This window comes from Silene latifolia, chromosome 7 (assembly GCF_048544455.1).
Source record: "Silene latifolia isolate original U9 population chromosome 7, ASM4854445v1, whole genome shotgun sequence".
Classification (NCBI taxonomy): Eukaryota; Viridiplantae; Streptophyta; class Magnoliopsida; order Caryophyllales; family Caryophyllaceae; genus Silene; species Silene latifolia.
The window spans coordinates 125,081,094-125,097,737 of record NC_133532.1 but is presented as its reverse complement, the minus strand read 5'-3'; the positions used below and the strand labels follow the sequence as shown (position 1 = coordinate 125,097,737).

General features: G+C 35.2%; 1 protein-coding gene across 7 annotated transcripts; it reads right to left on the bottom strand.

Annotated features, from left to right (window-relative positions):
• Window positions 1–404: 404 nt before the first annotated feature.
• LOC141592990 (uncharacterized) lies at window positions 405–15,141 on the bottom strand. Of its 7 annotated transcripts, none has more exons than XM_074413912.1 (14): window positions 14,895–15,137; window positions 14,711–14,771; window positions 11,104–11,201; window positions 10,906–10,965; window positions 10,055–10,507; window positions 9,529–9,551; window positions 9,310–9,413; window positions 8,803–8,936; window positions 8,110–8,190; window positions 7,724–7,976; window positions 7,324–7,601; window positions 6,325–6,554; window positions 5,571–5,689; window positions 405–1,243 (listed from the first exon to the last, which is right to left on the bottom strand). In XM_074413912.1, the coding sequence occupies exons 5-8, from the start codon at window positions 10,255–10,257 to the stop codon at window positions 8,856–8,858; spliced, it is 411 nt and encodes a 136-aa protein (XP_074270013.1). In that variant the 5' UTR covers window positions 10,258–10,507; window positions 10,906–10,965; window positions 11,104–11,201; window positions 14,711–14,771; window positions 14,895–15,137; the 3' UTR covers window positions 405–1,243; window positions 5,571–5,689; window positions 6,325–6,554; window positions 7,324–7,601; window positions 7,724–7,976; window positions 8,110–8,190; window positions 8,803–8,855. The 7 variants fall into 7 exon arrangements, with proteins under 7 accessions (XP_074270013.1, XP_074270010.1, XP_074270009.1 ...); XM_074413909.1 differs by having other exon boundaries at window positions 10,017–10,507; window positions 11,104–11,207; window positions 14,895–15,134; XM_074413908.1 differs by having other exon boundaries at window positions 10,029–10,507; window positions 11,104–11,207; window positions 14,895–15,134.
• Window positions 15,142–16,644: the final 1,503 nt, after the last annotated feature.

The window sequence follows — 16,644 nt, the reverse complement described above, 5'->3', positions numbered from 1 at the left end:
AAAGGCGAGTAGAATCGTTTGGTTGTAAGAGAGTATAAATTATAAATACAATTAAACCTCTCTAAATTAATACTCAATAAATAAATAAACGCTCTAAATTAATATATTTACAAGTCCGATGCGGGACGGTGTAAAAAAGCACAAATACTATCCTACAACCAGTTGTATAATAGCATTGTACAACCAGTTCAAAGTTGTTGAGCTCTTACACAAAGCTGTTGAGGTATTTTACAAGTTATTGAGGTATTTTACAATTTATTAAGCTATTTTACGAAATTATTGAGTTTAATAATTATTCTGTTAAACTCAATAACTTTATACCATAACTCGATAATTTTGATAATAAAGCTCGACAACTTTGTAACAAAGCTCAACTACATTGAATAAGTTGTATACATTAACTGGTAAAAAAGTGCCAATTTTAATGAAACATAAAATAAGATAATAATCTTGTACAAACCCCTGTATAATTTCCGGTCCCTTTAATTTCTTAAATTAATAATTATAAATTACAAATACAAATATAATTAGGATAACTTATTGAAATATGACTATTGTTTGTTTTTCTTGTAATTTATATCTAGTTGGATTTCACATTGCAAAAGATGATATCCAACTGGATATAAAAAGCCCCTTACACGAAAGATGAAATCCAATGGCACCATATCATCACCATTAGGTCTTTTCTTCAGACGCGCACATTTACGTCTAAAGGTTTCAGACGGGTCATATGTGACCCATTTACAACCAACCAAATGTTACCACTTTTTTGACAAAATTACCTAAACAACAAACACTAGTTACAACATTTTGTCGTTCACATAAGGCCGTCTGAAACCTTTAGACAAAATAGTCCGTCTGAAATGAGAATAGTGTTACCATCAAATTACTTAACAAATCTGCTTACCGAACCATCCACCATAAGCGAATATGACCCGTCTCGCCCGGGGCGAGAGCTCGAATCATTGGCCAAATGTTTGGATATTATTTGTCGAACCATTGAGCCAGTAACGGCCAAGTGTTAGCCATCACTACGACTGTGCCACCATGGGACATGAATTAAATCCGCCGTGTGACAAGGGCATAATTGACTTCATCACATAATATGCCGAGTTCTTCCGACTACTCGAAATATGCTGAATCGTGTTGATTTAGCCAAGAGCCGGTGTTATCCTGGGATAGTGGATTTAGACTATCGACTACGTCTTGGGTGCATGATGTTACAAACATACATGTTACTCACCTGCAAGTAGGGTAAATTCAGAAATACAGGATTAAACGGCGACATTGGCACATTATATTCTACCCGATTTGCAACAACAAACACAAGATTATGCATATGAATTACTGTACTAATGTAGCGTCCAGAAGACGTTAATTAAGGTTGTGATTGACAAAAAAAATTAGAAAAATGCCGAAAAAAATGGTTATATACCTCAAGACTTTATGGTAATTCTCTGATTTGATAAAATGTTAACAGCGACCAGCATCAAGGCTGGTCATCTGTTTTTTCTTTCGTTTCTTCATCGCAATTGATGTTGCAAAACAGGCCTATGGGTTTTGAGTTGAGTGTTTTAGCAAGTCTTAAGAAAATCTATATATATAGATTAAAATACGGGATTAGGTGGGATAAGTAATCACACATTTGAATGGTAATGCGGATATTTTTCGTTTAATGTCATAAAAAAAATTGGGAGCAAATGTGGATTTAGTGATATGTTTCCACTTTAGAGAATTCTATAAGAGATCACAGAGATTAATTTCCGTCTGGGTAGATACATGAATGCCTGAGGGAGGATTGTTTCTGTATCCAGTCTGATATATGATTTTTTTCCCATTTCCAGCAATTTATTACCTTATGAACGATATTAACTTCTACTTCCTCCCAGTCACTATAATGTTTCCTCTTTCCCGAAACGGATTATTCAACTAATGTTCCCCTTTCTATTTTTAGAAACTTTTACTCTTATTTTATTCATTCCTCTCTCCTATAACCAAACCCACACAACTCTTTTACTCTTATTTTATTACTTTTCTTTATGTTTTGGCCCACAATTCTTTATTTAACTACTAATAATTCATCTCTCTCTCCTATCACCAACCCCACACAACTTTTTTACTCCTATTTTAATACTTTTCCTAAAGTATTGTGCCAAAATAAAATGGGAAGATTATGATGAATGGGAGGGAGTATAAACAAAGATCTGAGAAAAATGATAAAAAAAATGGTAGCAAATAATTTGGTATTCTCTCCGTCTCGATCATTTTTTTAAGTTTTCTTTTTCCTTATGTCACAGTCATTTCTTTATTATACTTCTTTTTCTTCACAAAACCCGCCATATTTAAAACGGTTTTCTCTCGATTATCCTAGTCAATGCGGTTACTACTTAAAGTAAAACTCACGAGACCAAGCATCTCGCTGGCACTCCTAAGAACCACCACCAAGTGTATCAACCTATAATGCACAGATGCAACAATGCCTAAGACGAATGTAACAACTTAGAAGGCTTTCTATAACAATAAACTTGTCTTCGCGATCATCTCATTTATTTTGATACCGTACCAAACTTCCTTTCTTTTAACGTATCTTTTGTTTATAATCTTAAGACAGTAAGATATGATACCGCCAAAATACGATTATATTTTGGCCATTTGATACAGAATACTGCTTTGATTCAGAACATCAGATTCGGCACCAGACCTAGTTGAAGAATTGCTTACAGTTTTTGTATTGATAGTTACAGACATTTGGTTGTTAAACATAAACAATCAGAAAACATGCCTTTACAAAGATGAGGGTTTGTTGCATTAAGGTGGTCAAGAAACTATAATTACTAATGGATTTACTTTAAGACGCCCCTGATTTTATGTTTCGATGCCTACTCATCTGAATGAACTTAAATATAGATTTGAACAATTTTGTATTGAAAGTGAGTTTGTTGCATGATCCTTGTCTCCGGAAGGCTTGCTCGGATTGAGAGTTTTGGGAGGGTTCGGAGGAGGGACATTTTTCTAATTTGGTTTGCTAATGGGAGAGGAGAGAACTAGAGCAATCCATTTCTCCTCCTAGGCATACTAGAATAGTAGAATCTCTCGATCATAGAAATTATTTGGAGGGAAAACTTACCACTTCATTCCTCTTTCCTTTTGTTCCTTTCAATCCGCTTTCCTTCCGAAAATTAAACCCAAATAGACGCCACGCGAGTATTTGAAGGATTTTGGGGTACATTGAGGGTACATTGAGGGGGTGTTTGAATTGAGGGATTTGAGGGAAAAGAAAGGGAGGAAGAGTAGGAGATTTAAAATCCCTTGTTTGGATAGCAAATAAAGGGTGGAGGGAAATGAAGGGAGAAGGATTTGGAGGAATCAATTTTCCCTCCAAGGCAAATCGATGAAAATCTCTCCACATTAAACAAAGATTTGGAGGGAAATTGTATCCAAACACACACACCCCCATTTTCCCTCCCCTCCCCTTCCCTCCCTTTCTCTTCCCTCCTTCCCCCTCCCCTCCATTTTCCTCCACTTTTACTATCCAATCTCACCCTGAAGGGTGGACTAGACAAGGATCTAAAATCCCTCATTTGGATAAAATTGGAGGAGAGTTTGAGGAAGAAATTGAGGAAATCTATTCTTCTCCTATAACCCTAATCAAATTCCCAACAACATAGAAATAAAATTGAAGGAAAAACTCAACCCCTCCAATACACTTTACTATTTGCTTTCCTCGATCACATCCCCTCCCTTACCCTCTTATTTTTGTTCCACTCACTTCATTTCCCCTCTCCTCTTTTTTTCTTAAAATATCGCCTTTCATTTCCTCCGTAAAATTGTATGCGAATACACTCAATGTGTTTACCGGGATACAAATTAAGGAAGGAAATGGAAGGCGAGATTATTTATAGCGAAAAGGGAAGGAGGGGGAATGAAATGAGTTAGTTTTTCCACTAACAATGTGTTTAAAAATAGTAGTTGAACAAAGAAGGGTAAAGGAGGGAAATGAAAGATGAGAAAATGGAGGAAGAGGACAGAAGAGGACGGAAAAGAATCGAATTTGTCTTAGAAGAGGGAGCATAGGTCTCTCAATTTCCCTTTGACAATATCTGGTAACCCAAAAACATAATTTGCATCCCTTCCTCCTCTTCCCTCCTTTTTATTTCCTTTCATCCTCCTTTCCTACTAAATTAAATCCAAACATATCCTAAGGCCTCTTTAATTAGAGGATTTAGAGTGGTGGATAAGCGAGAGGTGCAAAATCCCTTTTATCTGGATAACAAATAAGATAGGAAATAAATGGAGGGGATGAAAAATGAGGAAGTCCATTTTCCCCTACTCTAAGCCTACACAAAGGGTGTGTTTGGATAATAAAAGTGGAGGGAAAGGGAGGGGAGGGGGAATGAGGGAAGAGAAAGGGAGGGAGGGGAAATGGAGTATGGATGTTTGGATACAATTTCCCTCCAAATCTTGCCTATTGTGGAGAGATTTTAATTTGTCTTCAAGGAGGGAAAATGGATCCCTCAATATCCTTCCCCCTTCATTTCCCTCCACCCTTATTTGCTATCCAACAAGGGATTTTAAATCCCCTACTCTCCCTCCCTTTCTTTTCCCTTCAAATCCCTCAATCCAAACACACCCAAAATCTCACAACATGGGAAAATTTTGAAGGAAAAACGCATCCTCTATGTTCACCTTTCCTCCATCCCCCTTACCTCTATTTCCCTCATATGTTTGTATACAAACAAACTGGATACAGATTGCTTGGATAAACTTTTAGAAATGATGTGAAAGGATACGATTAATAGAAAAAGGAAAGGGAGAGAAGAGAAGGGGATGGAAATAAAGTTAAGTGTGTTTTACCATGTGTGTTTAGATAGCATATGGGAAAACAAGGGCAAAAGAGGGAGAAGAAAGGCAAGGAAATGGAGGAAGAACAGGGAAAGGATTTTGATTTTTGTCTAAAAAAAGGGAACATTGGTCACTCAATTTTTCTCAAACTTGGGAAGCCTCGAACTTGGGATTAAAAATGGAAGAATGTTGAAACTTGGGATTATTGGTGTTAAATTTTCCAAAAAGTAGAAAGAAAATAAAGGTTGTGTATAAATTAAAATTCAAGATTTCTGGTAGCCTTGTATGTCATTAAGTAATTCAGCAGCACAAAACATAAAGAAGACAATAAGAAGAGATCTCACCCGACCCAAGGTTTTTGAATTTCAAAAGAGAGGATAAGAGTACAATCTTAGTCTTGGCGCGAAAACATAATTAGGAGGATAGTTTAAATCTCACGGTAGAACAAAACGGAAGAAATTAGATTTTTGCACTAGCGTAACATTGAGGAGGAACTATAGTATTTCGGATTTTATATTATGGACTTATGGTCGTTGATTTCAATTTCTGGAGCTAAAATAAAACTAGGGAGAATTTAATGACAGACTCGAGTTTCTTGCAAAATCAAAGTAAAAGTAGATAACTTATTAGAGTTCACATAAAAGAAAAACTGAAATGTATACTGTAAAAAACATCGACAAAAAGCAAGCATGGTAATATATGAAAGTCGGATTTCAGAAGAATATTACCCCGGGAACTTTTCAGTAATACTCTGATTTGATGTATAGGAGTCATTCTCCTCGCAACGCTCTTTTTCTTCTTCTATTTCTTCAAGATCATACTCGGTGGCTGGTACCCGAGACTTGATCTGAAGAAGAAAAAAGATGGCTCAATTTAAAGATGAGGAATACGGATCCAAATCACCAACTTAGGCCGGACATAAATAGAAAGACAGATTACTTTACAATTGTGTAAATGATCTATTTCTCATTTTAGTCATCAAAATATTTTCTACTAAGCATGGAATTGGAAAGCTAGATTTTCTTTGGTGTATAATTTTATCTGATGTTAACGTTTTATCAGTTTGTCGTTTTAGATTGTAAAAACCGTTATATCTGTTAAATTTACTCGGAAGAATACAGAAAAGAATTTTCCCTAGATCCGTCATTGACAAGTGCACCACATTTTAATTCTCATCTCAGGTCATAGTGGATCAAAGTGACACCAAAAATCGGAAAAAGAGCCTCATCTGTCGAATTTTTATGGACTAGTAGGCATTTTCAGAAACATTGGATAATGATCTATTTCTCATTTTAGTCATTATAAATTATGCCTCTCTACCAAGTATGGAAAGCTATATTTCCTTTGGTGTCATGATTTTATCCGACACTGAGATTTTTATTTAGTTTGTCGGTTTATGTCGTTAATACCGTTAAATTTATCTGAAGGGATACGGGAAAGTATTTTTCCCGGATCTGCCACTAACTACAGCTGAACTAATACCTCATTATGATGCGCGAAGTGATACAATGGCTCTTCTTTGTTGACAGCATGCCTCTGCGTGCCAGGCCGACAGCGTCATCATGACTTGGATCTGTGTTGAGATAGAATCCACCATACTGTCGACCAATAGCATTAAAGTCAGCAAGGCGCTGGCACCGTTCTTGTGCCACAACGCCAGCCATCATTGATGCTCACACAGATTCATCCTCTGGATGCTGTTCTGGATGCTCCTGCAGAATTGAAATCGATCTTATCATGATTGCAGCAACAGGAGCAACAGTATTAACATTGTATTCTTAATCAGAAGTAAACTAATTCAAGTCGGGATGATGGTGTATATCTAATTCTCGGAAATTGCATCGGGGTAATGTTGTTGTTTAGCCAACTAACAGATTCTCAATATCCATGATACTACTGCATTAAAAACTATAGCAACTATGCACAAACAGAAGCAAATTCTACCAACTATAACAGAAACAGATGAGTTGGTCATCTAACATCAATTTTCCGTAACTCTTTTCTTATTGATAGTGACTCAAAGAAACGCTTACATTTGATACATGATTTCATAACAAACGGACACATTTTATCGTAGATAGTGACTCAAATTTGACACTTACATTTGATATATGGTTTCAGAACAAGCGTACACATTTTATCGTAGATAGTAGACTCAAAGAGACTCTTACATTTGATACATGATTTCATAACAAGCGTACCCATTTTATCGTAGATAGTGACAACTTTTACTAGTACCCATTTTATTATTTTTGGTACCATTTTACTTTAAATTGAAGTTGGTCTTCCAATAAATTTATTGCGAGATCATCTCTCAAGAGTCCTGACCTACTCATGTCTGTCTAGTACTACGAAGAGTCGGTAGCAATTTATCAGCATGCTGCTTCTTCCGTGGCTTACTTCATACTAGCTTCAACTGCTTTTTTAAACTTCTCCCAATATATTTATTGAGGAAAGAGCAGATTTGTTGTTTGACATTACCTCCTGCAATTCCTTATGTAGTTTATCATCCTTCTGCTTCTCTTTGCCAAACACCATTGAGAAACTGATAGGAGCTTCTCCAATTGTGTCTGCTAGGACAGGGATTGTAGACGACTCCTCCGGAATGACCTCTCTTTTTTCACAATAGGGAATTGCCACATCTGCTTTATGTCATTATGACATAGTGGCTTCATAAGAAACATCATTGCTCCAATCGAGAGACCGTGCAGGCGTGCATGACGAGATGTCGAGATGTTCATTAAAAGTATCGGACATCACTGCATAGAATAATAGGGTATTAGTTCGAAAGAGTGGTTGCATCCAGCATTGTTCGAGAAGATATTGACAAGAGGAGAAAATGGGACTTCGGAAACATAATCGAAAGAGATACTGTACTTACTTCCGACAGCTACTCTCGTTTCTGTTTCGACTTTTTGCAGAAACTCAAGACTGGACGACATATCCGGCAAAAAGAGGTCTGTCACCACTAAGGAGATGCCATGATGTTTCTTCAGGAGAATGCGCAGTGCCGCTTCTCCTGTTGTAGCAGTCACAACTAAGGATGCTACATCAGTTTTTGCAAAATACCATTGAGAAATTATTAGGAAGGAACTATAATAATAAGGGAGAATATATTTGCAGACTCGAGCCTCCTGCAAAATCAAGTATCAATAGATAACACTTATTAGAGTTTACATCAAACAAAAAACACTAAAAAAGAACTGAAATGTATGTGTAAACATTATCAAAATATCGACAAAAAATAGGATTTCATAAGAATATTACCCAGGGAACTTTACGGTAATTCTCTGAATTGATGTATAGGAGCCTTTCTCCTTGTAATTTTTTATTCTTCGTCTTCATCTTCTTCATGATCAGAAGAAGCAAAAAGCAGTGAGTGACATGACTAAGGAATTCCTCCTCAATTTAAAGAGGGAGAATACGCGTTCAAATCACCAACTTGGCAAACATAAATAGAAACATAGATTACTTTCCAATTATGTAATGATCTATTTCCAATTCTATCAACCAAGTATGGAAAGCTATCAACCAAGTATGGACAGGCAGAGAAAATCTCTGGCGATCTTATCTGATACTAAGATTGTTATTAGTTTGTCGGTCTACGTCGTAATACCGTTTCATATAGTAATACCATTAAATTTACTATTTCTCTCTCGCAAGTACGGAAAGCTACATTTTATTTGGTGTTACTCATTTTTTGTCGTCATATACTAGTATCTTTATTTGGTATATGATTTCTAACAAGGTTTAAACAATTTTAAAGAGGCGTTTTATGTCGCATGCGTAACTCGTAATATGGTAATACATGGAAAGCTATATTTTTTTTGGAATCATGATTTTATTGGAAAGTAAGACTTCTTTTATTTAGTTTGTCGGTTTATGTCGTTAATACCGTTGAACGAATATGAAGAGATACAAAAAAAATGGATCTGCCACTAACTATTGCAGAACTGATACCTCATTATGGTGCGCGAAGTGATATACTGGCTTTTCATGAACAACAACACGTCTCAGAGTGTCAAGAAGACAAAAACCACTACCATTGTGGCGAGGCCACCATGCTTATCACAATCAAATTCCAAATCCAAAATCTGCAGATACGGATTTGTAAATTATTCTTCAGTTATCCAAACACTTATTGCCTCAAACGTAATTTAGAAAAAAAGACGGAACCAGTTCAGATGTTCCTTATCGACAATAAGGCACAAGCTAAGTAAGGACAATCATTCCTTAAGCATACTCACTATCACGATCTCTACGACAAAAACAATACAAGTCATAAGAAACTATACACTTTTGCAAACATTCCAAAAAAGGTTTTTAAATGCAAAATACAGACTGATTTTGATTTTATCTGAAACTAAGATCTTTATTTAATTTGTTGATTTATGTCGTTAATATAGTTAAATTAATCTGAAGAGATACGGGAAAATGGATCTGCACTAGATATTGCAGAACTGATACCTCATTATGGTGAGCAAAGTGATACAGTGGCTCTTCTTGGATGACAGCATGCTTGAAAGTACCAGGGATTAACCGTGTCATCATCCCGTCCACCAATAGCATCTCTACAAAGCCAATGTCACAGTTAGCAAGGCGTTTGCTGTTCTTGTGCCAGTTACGATCACAACGCCAGCAATCATCAACAGAATTTCCTGTTCCACAAGAAAAATAACATCTTACTCTGGGTGCTGTTCTGGATGCTCCTGCAGATGTGAAATCGATAATATCATGATGGCAGAAATTCCTCAATAATATCTCTAGGGTTCAGATGCGATAAACTCCACAATCCATGATTTAACATCATTTCAATCTAATTCAGAACTTAGAAGTAGACTTCAATTAAATACAAGAATGCTATATTGTATTCTTTTTACCCTTAATTGCATTGGAGTAATGTTCTTGTCGAGCAAAGTAAAAAAAATTCAATTACTGTTATGCTACTGCATTAGAAAACTGCACCAAGCCACCAACTATACACAAACAGAAGCACATTCTACCAACCATAACAGAAAAAGATAAGTTGATCCTCTAGCATCAAAATTTTCTTTTATTATTGATTGAGACTCAAAATTACTCTTACATTTGATACATGATTTCATAACAAGCGTACCCATTTTATCATAAAAAATGACCACTTTGATTAATAAACCATTTTATATTACACGTACCCATTTTATTACCTATGGTACCATTTTATTACACGCACATTGTACCAACCATACTATGAAGATCCGGAAGCAATTTATCAGCACAGCGCTTTTCTTCCATGGCTTTCTTCATACTGGCTTCAAGTGCTTTTTTCGGCTCTTCCTTTTCAAACTCCACCCAAGAACAACCCTCACGATACCTTCTATGAAGATCCAGAAGTAAGCTATCAGCACAATCCTCTTCTTCCATGCCTCTCTTCATAGTGGCATTAGTTTTATCTCAAGTTTTTGTCTAACCACATCTAACTGAGAGGAAACAGCAGATTTTGGGTTTGACATAACCTCCTACAATTCCTTCCTGCTTCTCTTTGTCACTGCTGGAATGCCACGCATCTGAAGTCCACTGGATTCTAGCGCATAAACACAAAATTTGACATGTCTGGCAAATTCATAGCCATGCAGTGTCGTCAGTAGAATCTGCAGTACTTCTTTTCCAGTGTCAGCAGTTACAACTAGTAATACAACAGGATCAGATAGTCAGAGGATGGCGACAATGAGGAAATAATCATGAAGGGCATCGACTCGACTATTTTTATACTTTTAATACATAAAAAAAATCACATAGGGAGCCAAAGAGGAGGAAAAGTTAGTCTGCAGAAACTTGGCCAAGTCGAAAATAAATAACTGTTATATAAGCTATCATACCTAATGTGAAAACACATCAAACATTAAAATAAAAAATGTTGGAAACTTGGGTGTTCCTTATTATTTTCTTCACCCTCCACCAAGATTTACACAGTAGAGAAAAACAAGACAAAGACACCCGGTGAAAAAAAAAAAAAAAAAAAAGAGAGATCCTCAATGTAATTTGAGAAATTACTGAGAGGAAACAGCCGTTTTTGCCACATACCATTGATTATTAGGAAGAAACTATAATGATAGGGAGAATATATTAACAGAATATAGCTTCCTGCAAAATCAAGTGTCAAGAGATAACTGAGTTCAAATAAAAAAAACACTAAAAAAGAACTGAAATGTATAACTATCAAAATTCGACAAAACATAGTAGTAGTAGAAGATTGAAAGTAGGATTTCATAATAATATTACCAAGGAAACTTTATGGTAATTCTCTGATTTGATGTATAGGAGCCAGTCTCCTTGTAATTTTTTTCTCTTCTTCATCTTCTTCATAATCATGCTTGGTGCTACAGCTTTGATCAGAAGAAGGAAGCAAAAAGCAGTGAGTAACAAGACTAAAGGCTGGCTCTATTTAAAGATGAGGAATACGTGCTCAAATCACCAACTTAGGCCAACAAATTTGGTAGATCAACCAAGTAATGATCTTCCAAACATGTCCTTCCATTTTTAGTCATCAGATACCCTGTCTATCAACCAAGTATGGAAAGGTATCAACCAAGTATGGAAAGGTAGATTTTCTCCGGCAATCTTATCTGATGCTAAGATTGTTATTAGTTTCACATTCTATGTCGTAACTCGTAATACCGTTTCATATCGTTTTTTTCGGTAAATAGCGTTTCATATCGTAATACCGTTAATTTTACTATGTCTCTCTACCCACGTACGGAAAGCTACATTTCATTTGGTGTTACGATTTTATCGGACATTGAGATATTTATTAGTTTGTTATTTTATGCCGAAATACTGTTAAATTTTCAGAAGGGATACGATGGAGAATTTTACCTCGATCCGCCACTAACTAGTACACCTTATTTTATTGCTCATAGTCAAGCCATAGCGGATCCGAGTGACACCACATAATTGGAAAAAGACCAGCATTTTCAGAAATATTAGATAATGATCTATTTCTCATTTTAGTCATCAAGTACTCTGTCTTACTACCAAGAATGGAAAGCTTGATTTTCTTTGCTGTATAATTTGTATCTGAAATTTAAATTCTTTTAGTAGACGTTTAATGTGGTAGGTGATATCGTAAAATTTTCGCGAAGGGATACAGGAAAGAATTTTCTTTGGATCCACTACTCAGTAGTTTACCACATTGCATTACTCATAGACAAGTCACAGTGGATCAGAGTAGTGACACAAAATAATCGGAAAAAAGAGCATCGTCTGTCAAATTTTATGTTGGACTAGTAAGCACTTTCAGAAACAGACACTATAAGACTATCACGGTAAGACGTCATATTTTAAAGAAACTGTAAGACCTAATTATTTTAAAGAAACGTCTTTCACCATGGTAATTACCGAAACTAATAATAATCAAGAATTATACAAGATGCTTACTATGTACGGCACTAATCAAATACGTTAAATGAAGTTCCAACATTCTTAAGGATATAGCTTAATTTATGACACTTCTAACTGAGCTGTATGATCAAGTCTGTCAGAGATCAGCAAGCTTCGACCATGATTGAAATAAGAATGCTGTAAGACTTAATACCATCATCCAGAGTGACATAAATTGCATAAAAGGTAAAGAAATGAGGAAAATCTTGAAAGTTACACAGCTAAGTTTCGACCATGATTGAAATATTCCTTCCATATGAAAGATTCACTCTCGAAGGTAGCTACACAAACTACAAAGTTCTGACTACAGTTCCAATAATTGAGAGGAATGAATCGAAGATATTCTCAACTCTCGAGTATGATGTCTTGTGTGAAGAAAACTAAATTCTGGAACATTATTCAGGGGCATTAAGCTATAAATAGTTCATAACTAACACAATGCAACACAAAAAAAAAAAAAAAAAATCATTTCATTGAACAACAGAAGTTGAGCTACAATGGTGTCGGTGTCAATGCATTTGAATGATTGATCCTTGAAGACTAACATCAAAATTCATAGCATGACACTATGAAGTACCAACAACTGATTTTTCGTTATCTATATCTAGTTTCACGTCATGGAGGCTACGGGACTTCAAACAATCGTTAAAGAAATGCAAGGTAAGCACAATATGGCCTCAACTTGTCAGTACATTTTTACGAATCTGCCTCACTAGACATTAGTAAGATCACTAACTGTAGTTAAAGCACTTAACGGTTAACCATCACTACAAAGCACTTTCCAAACCAGATACCAAAACTAGCAAGGTAGGTAGCTTTCACACGTCCATCTTCAATGACCTAGATTATTTCATCTTGTACCATTAAAAGGAACCCTAAACTAAGCAGACACTTACAGTAGACAACATCGCTCCTTTTCCCCGATCTCATCAAACCATAACAGTGGCCATTAAATAACCCGAGTGCATAAGTTTGTTAACCGCGTCTTCCTAACATCGTGACTTTTAACATGTTGAAGAAAAAGATTGAAACCTATGCAAAATAACCAAGACAAGAAGCATAATCCTTTTTAGTGAGAACTAATTAGAAGAAGCAAAACGGGATAACGTGACTAAAAGATGGCTCGATTTAACGATGATGAATATAGGTCAAAATCACTAACTTAGGCTGACATAAATAGAAAGATAGATTACTTTACAATAGTGATGATTTATTTCTCATTTTAGTTATCAAATACTCTTTTCCTACACCAGATATGGAAAGTTGGCTTTTTAATTTATCTAATTTTAAGATATTTAGTTATCAAATACTCTTTTCCTACACCGTTAAATTTACCGTTTCTGAGAAGAATGGAAAGCTACATTTTCTTTGGTATAAGGATTTTAACGGGCTCTAAGATTTTAAATTAGTTTGCCATTTTATATCGTAATACTGTTAAATTATTCCGAAACAATGCTTGGAAAGAATTTTCCCTGGATCCGCCACTAACTAGTGCATCTTATTTTAATGCTCAAAGTCAAGTCACAACGGATCAGAGTGACACCACATAATTGGAAAAGCAGCATCAGTCAATTTTTATGAACTAGCAAGCATTTTCAGAAACATATGGTAATGATCTATTTCTTATTTTAGTCATTTTCTACCAAGAATGGAAAGCTAGATTTTCTTGGTGTATGATTGTATCTGAAGCTAAGATTTTTAGTTAGTCGTTTTATGTTAGTCGTAAATTGTTGTAATACCGTTAATTGTATTACCCCCTTAATGGAGGGATTATTACACTATTTTCCCCATCTCTATCTTCAACCTCCATCACTTTCTTCCATTTTTTAGTTCATTTAAAGTCTATTACCCTAGTAATAATTACTTCCATTCCAAGCGAGAGTAACACTACAAAAACTTAGAGACCATTCTTAAAGCCAAGGTCCGACTTTATGCATTACATAGAACAAAAGCATCAAAAAAATAATTTCCACACCAGAGTTGTCAAATTCGATAGCAGAAAAATACAAATGTTTATTCAATGCATTAAGATTTAGGAGAGATAGCTACTAGCAGTTCTGGAATCGGATGATGGTTTGCCCTACATTAACATAGAACTATAGACGAGAACTGTAACGTGTTTTCGAAGAAAGGGTATGATAAATACTTAATTGCCTTGTACATTAACTAGATAGTACCATGCAAACATTATTCATGGATTAAAAAATGGTGACTGAAACCCTAGATTGAAGGGTATATTTTTATATCAAATTCAAGTTGCAATCCATCACATGTTCGCGGTCTTATCCTTGTGTTAAAAGTGCAAACTGACCATAGCAACAATAGTTCATATTTCAAAGCAATGAAATCAATATTTAAAGCAAATGTAACTTAAATAAGCAGTTAAATTAAGATCGCAGTAACACAAGTACACAACCAATAATTCATGAAATCAATTAGTAATTATCACCTCAAAATTAATGGATGAGAGCTTGATTATCAACATGCTGCAAATCGTCTTCAATTAGCAACTACAGCATCAAAAATTCAACAATTAACACTAGAACCCAATGAATAATAATGAGAAATCAAATTACTAGCGTAAAACGATTGATTAACACTAGAACAATTAATTATTGCATGAAATTACTTACAATTGATTGCAACTAATTGATCGGCGATTAAGATGCTTTGAAATTATGAGCTTCATTGCAAATTCGATCGCGATTTTAGGGTTTGTCGTCAAATTTCCCAAATGGGGATTGAAAATGATATCCGAACTTGGATAATATTTCTTGGCGACTGTTAATTCCAAACCGGATCCGGTTTTCTGCATGAAATCACACCTTTGACACAAGAACTAGGTAGCTCGGACAGTCCTCCTAACTAGCCGTCGCATGTCCGACACCCGACACTTGTCGGACACACGCCTAAAAATGTTATAGTTTAGACGAGGAAAAAATTGTCAAAAGAGATTGATTAGAAGATCGGTTTGGGTAAGAAATGAGAATTAGTTATAGTTAAGGTCGAACTTTACCTTCAGTTACCTAAATTTAGTATCAAATACATTAAATTTAGAATCAAATACATTACAAAAATAAAATCATATGTTATTTATAATCATAAAATATGTTTTTTATTAAATTTAAATAACGTGTCCCGTGTCCTAAATTTCATGGGATACCGTATTACGTGTTCGTGTCATATCCGTGTCCGTGTCCGTTTTGGTGCTACCTAGCACATGAACCGGTGACATGTAAACGACGATTTAATATGAATATTTGAATTTTGTAAACACGGATACGTACATCGTGGATAATTTAAATATGTTTGTAAGCCGAATGAGTTAACGTATTAATGACAATGAAGTTGATTATGTTCGACCTCGGAATTGATTGGAGGTGAAACCTAAGATTACTGACACGGAGTTGGTTTATGTTGATATTTTAGTGGTCGAAAATTAATATGTATGTATATTCGTTTTCAAGCGTATCTTGGAGTTTTAGTGATCTGGTGTCAAGTAAATTTGTGCATGCTTGTCTATGAAGTATGGGACTATGGGTAGGCGTAATTTTTTGGTTCTTTATTGCGTTACCTTGGTGACAACGCAAAGTTTGTCTATTAACTTTTTGTTTTTTGTTATCATTGCCAATGGAACTCATTGTGAATACTACGACAAAGCATTCAATAAGAAAACCAAAGTAAGGAATGTTTTTATTCTAAACACAATTTCGAAGATAAGTAAAGAACTAAAATATTATTCCTAACTTTGCTTTTATTTATTTATTTAATATTCTGTCTAGTTGTTCACAATCGATTCTCAAAACTATTACTCCCTCCTATTCTACTTAACCTTCCCCTTTCATTTTGGTACAAAGATTAAGAAAAACACACTAACTACCCTATAATTAAATTTGGACCATACAAACATTTCCTAAAAATAGAAATCGGAAAGGTATTGTGAATAGACGGAAAATGAAACATAAAGGGGTTATTCAGAATAAGAGTAAATTTTTTTTAGTAGATTTTGAGAGACTGTATCTCAATCAACGCGAATCAGCAAAAGTGTAATTCAAGCCTTAAAGAGCGTTTATTCCTTTCTTAACATTATAGTGAGTTCATCAAAGCAAAGTTTTGATTTGTTTATACCTTTCTTGACTTGTAAAATAAAAATCACAAATTCTCATTTGTGACGGTTGATATCCGTCACAAGCTTGTGACGGGTCAAATAAAATTCACATGAGAGGATAAAGATAAGTCATTTGAGATTTCCTATACATTCTACTTTTTGTCTTATCTACCCATGTGGATGATAATGATCCGTCACAAGCTTGTGACGGATATATCCGTCACAAGCGAGAGTGTGAGACCTAGGGGTTGTTTGGTTGCCACCTAGAAAACATA

What these genes read in the sequence shown, in the direction of transcription:
- LOC141592990 (XM_074413906.1), bottom strand. Translation starts at nt 8,196, where the DNA reads ATGAAGAAGATGAAGACGAAGAATAAAAAATTACAAGGAGAAAGGCTC. An exon ending in ATTACCGTAAAGTTCCCTGG is followed by an intron (nt 7,977 to 8,109) that starts GTAATATTCTTA and finishes TTGATTTTGCAG; the next exon opens with GAGGCTCGAGTCTGCAAATA. An exon ending in AACGAGAGTAGCTGTCGGAA is followed by an intron (nt 7,602 to 7,723) that starts GTAAGTACAGTA and finishes TATTCTATGCAG; the next exon opens with TGATGTCCGATACTTTTAAT.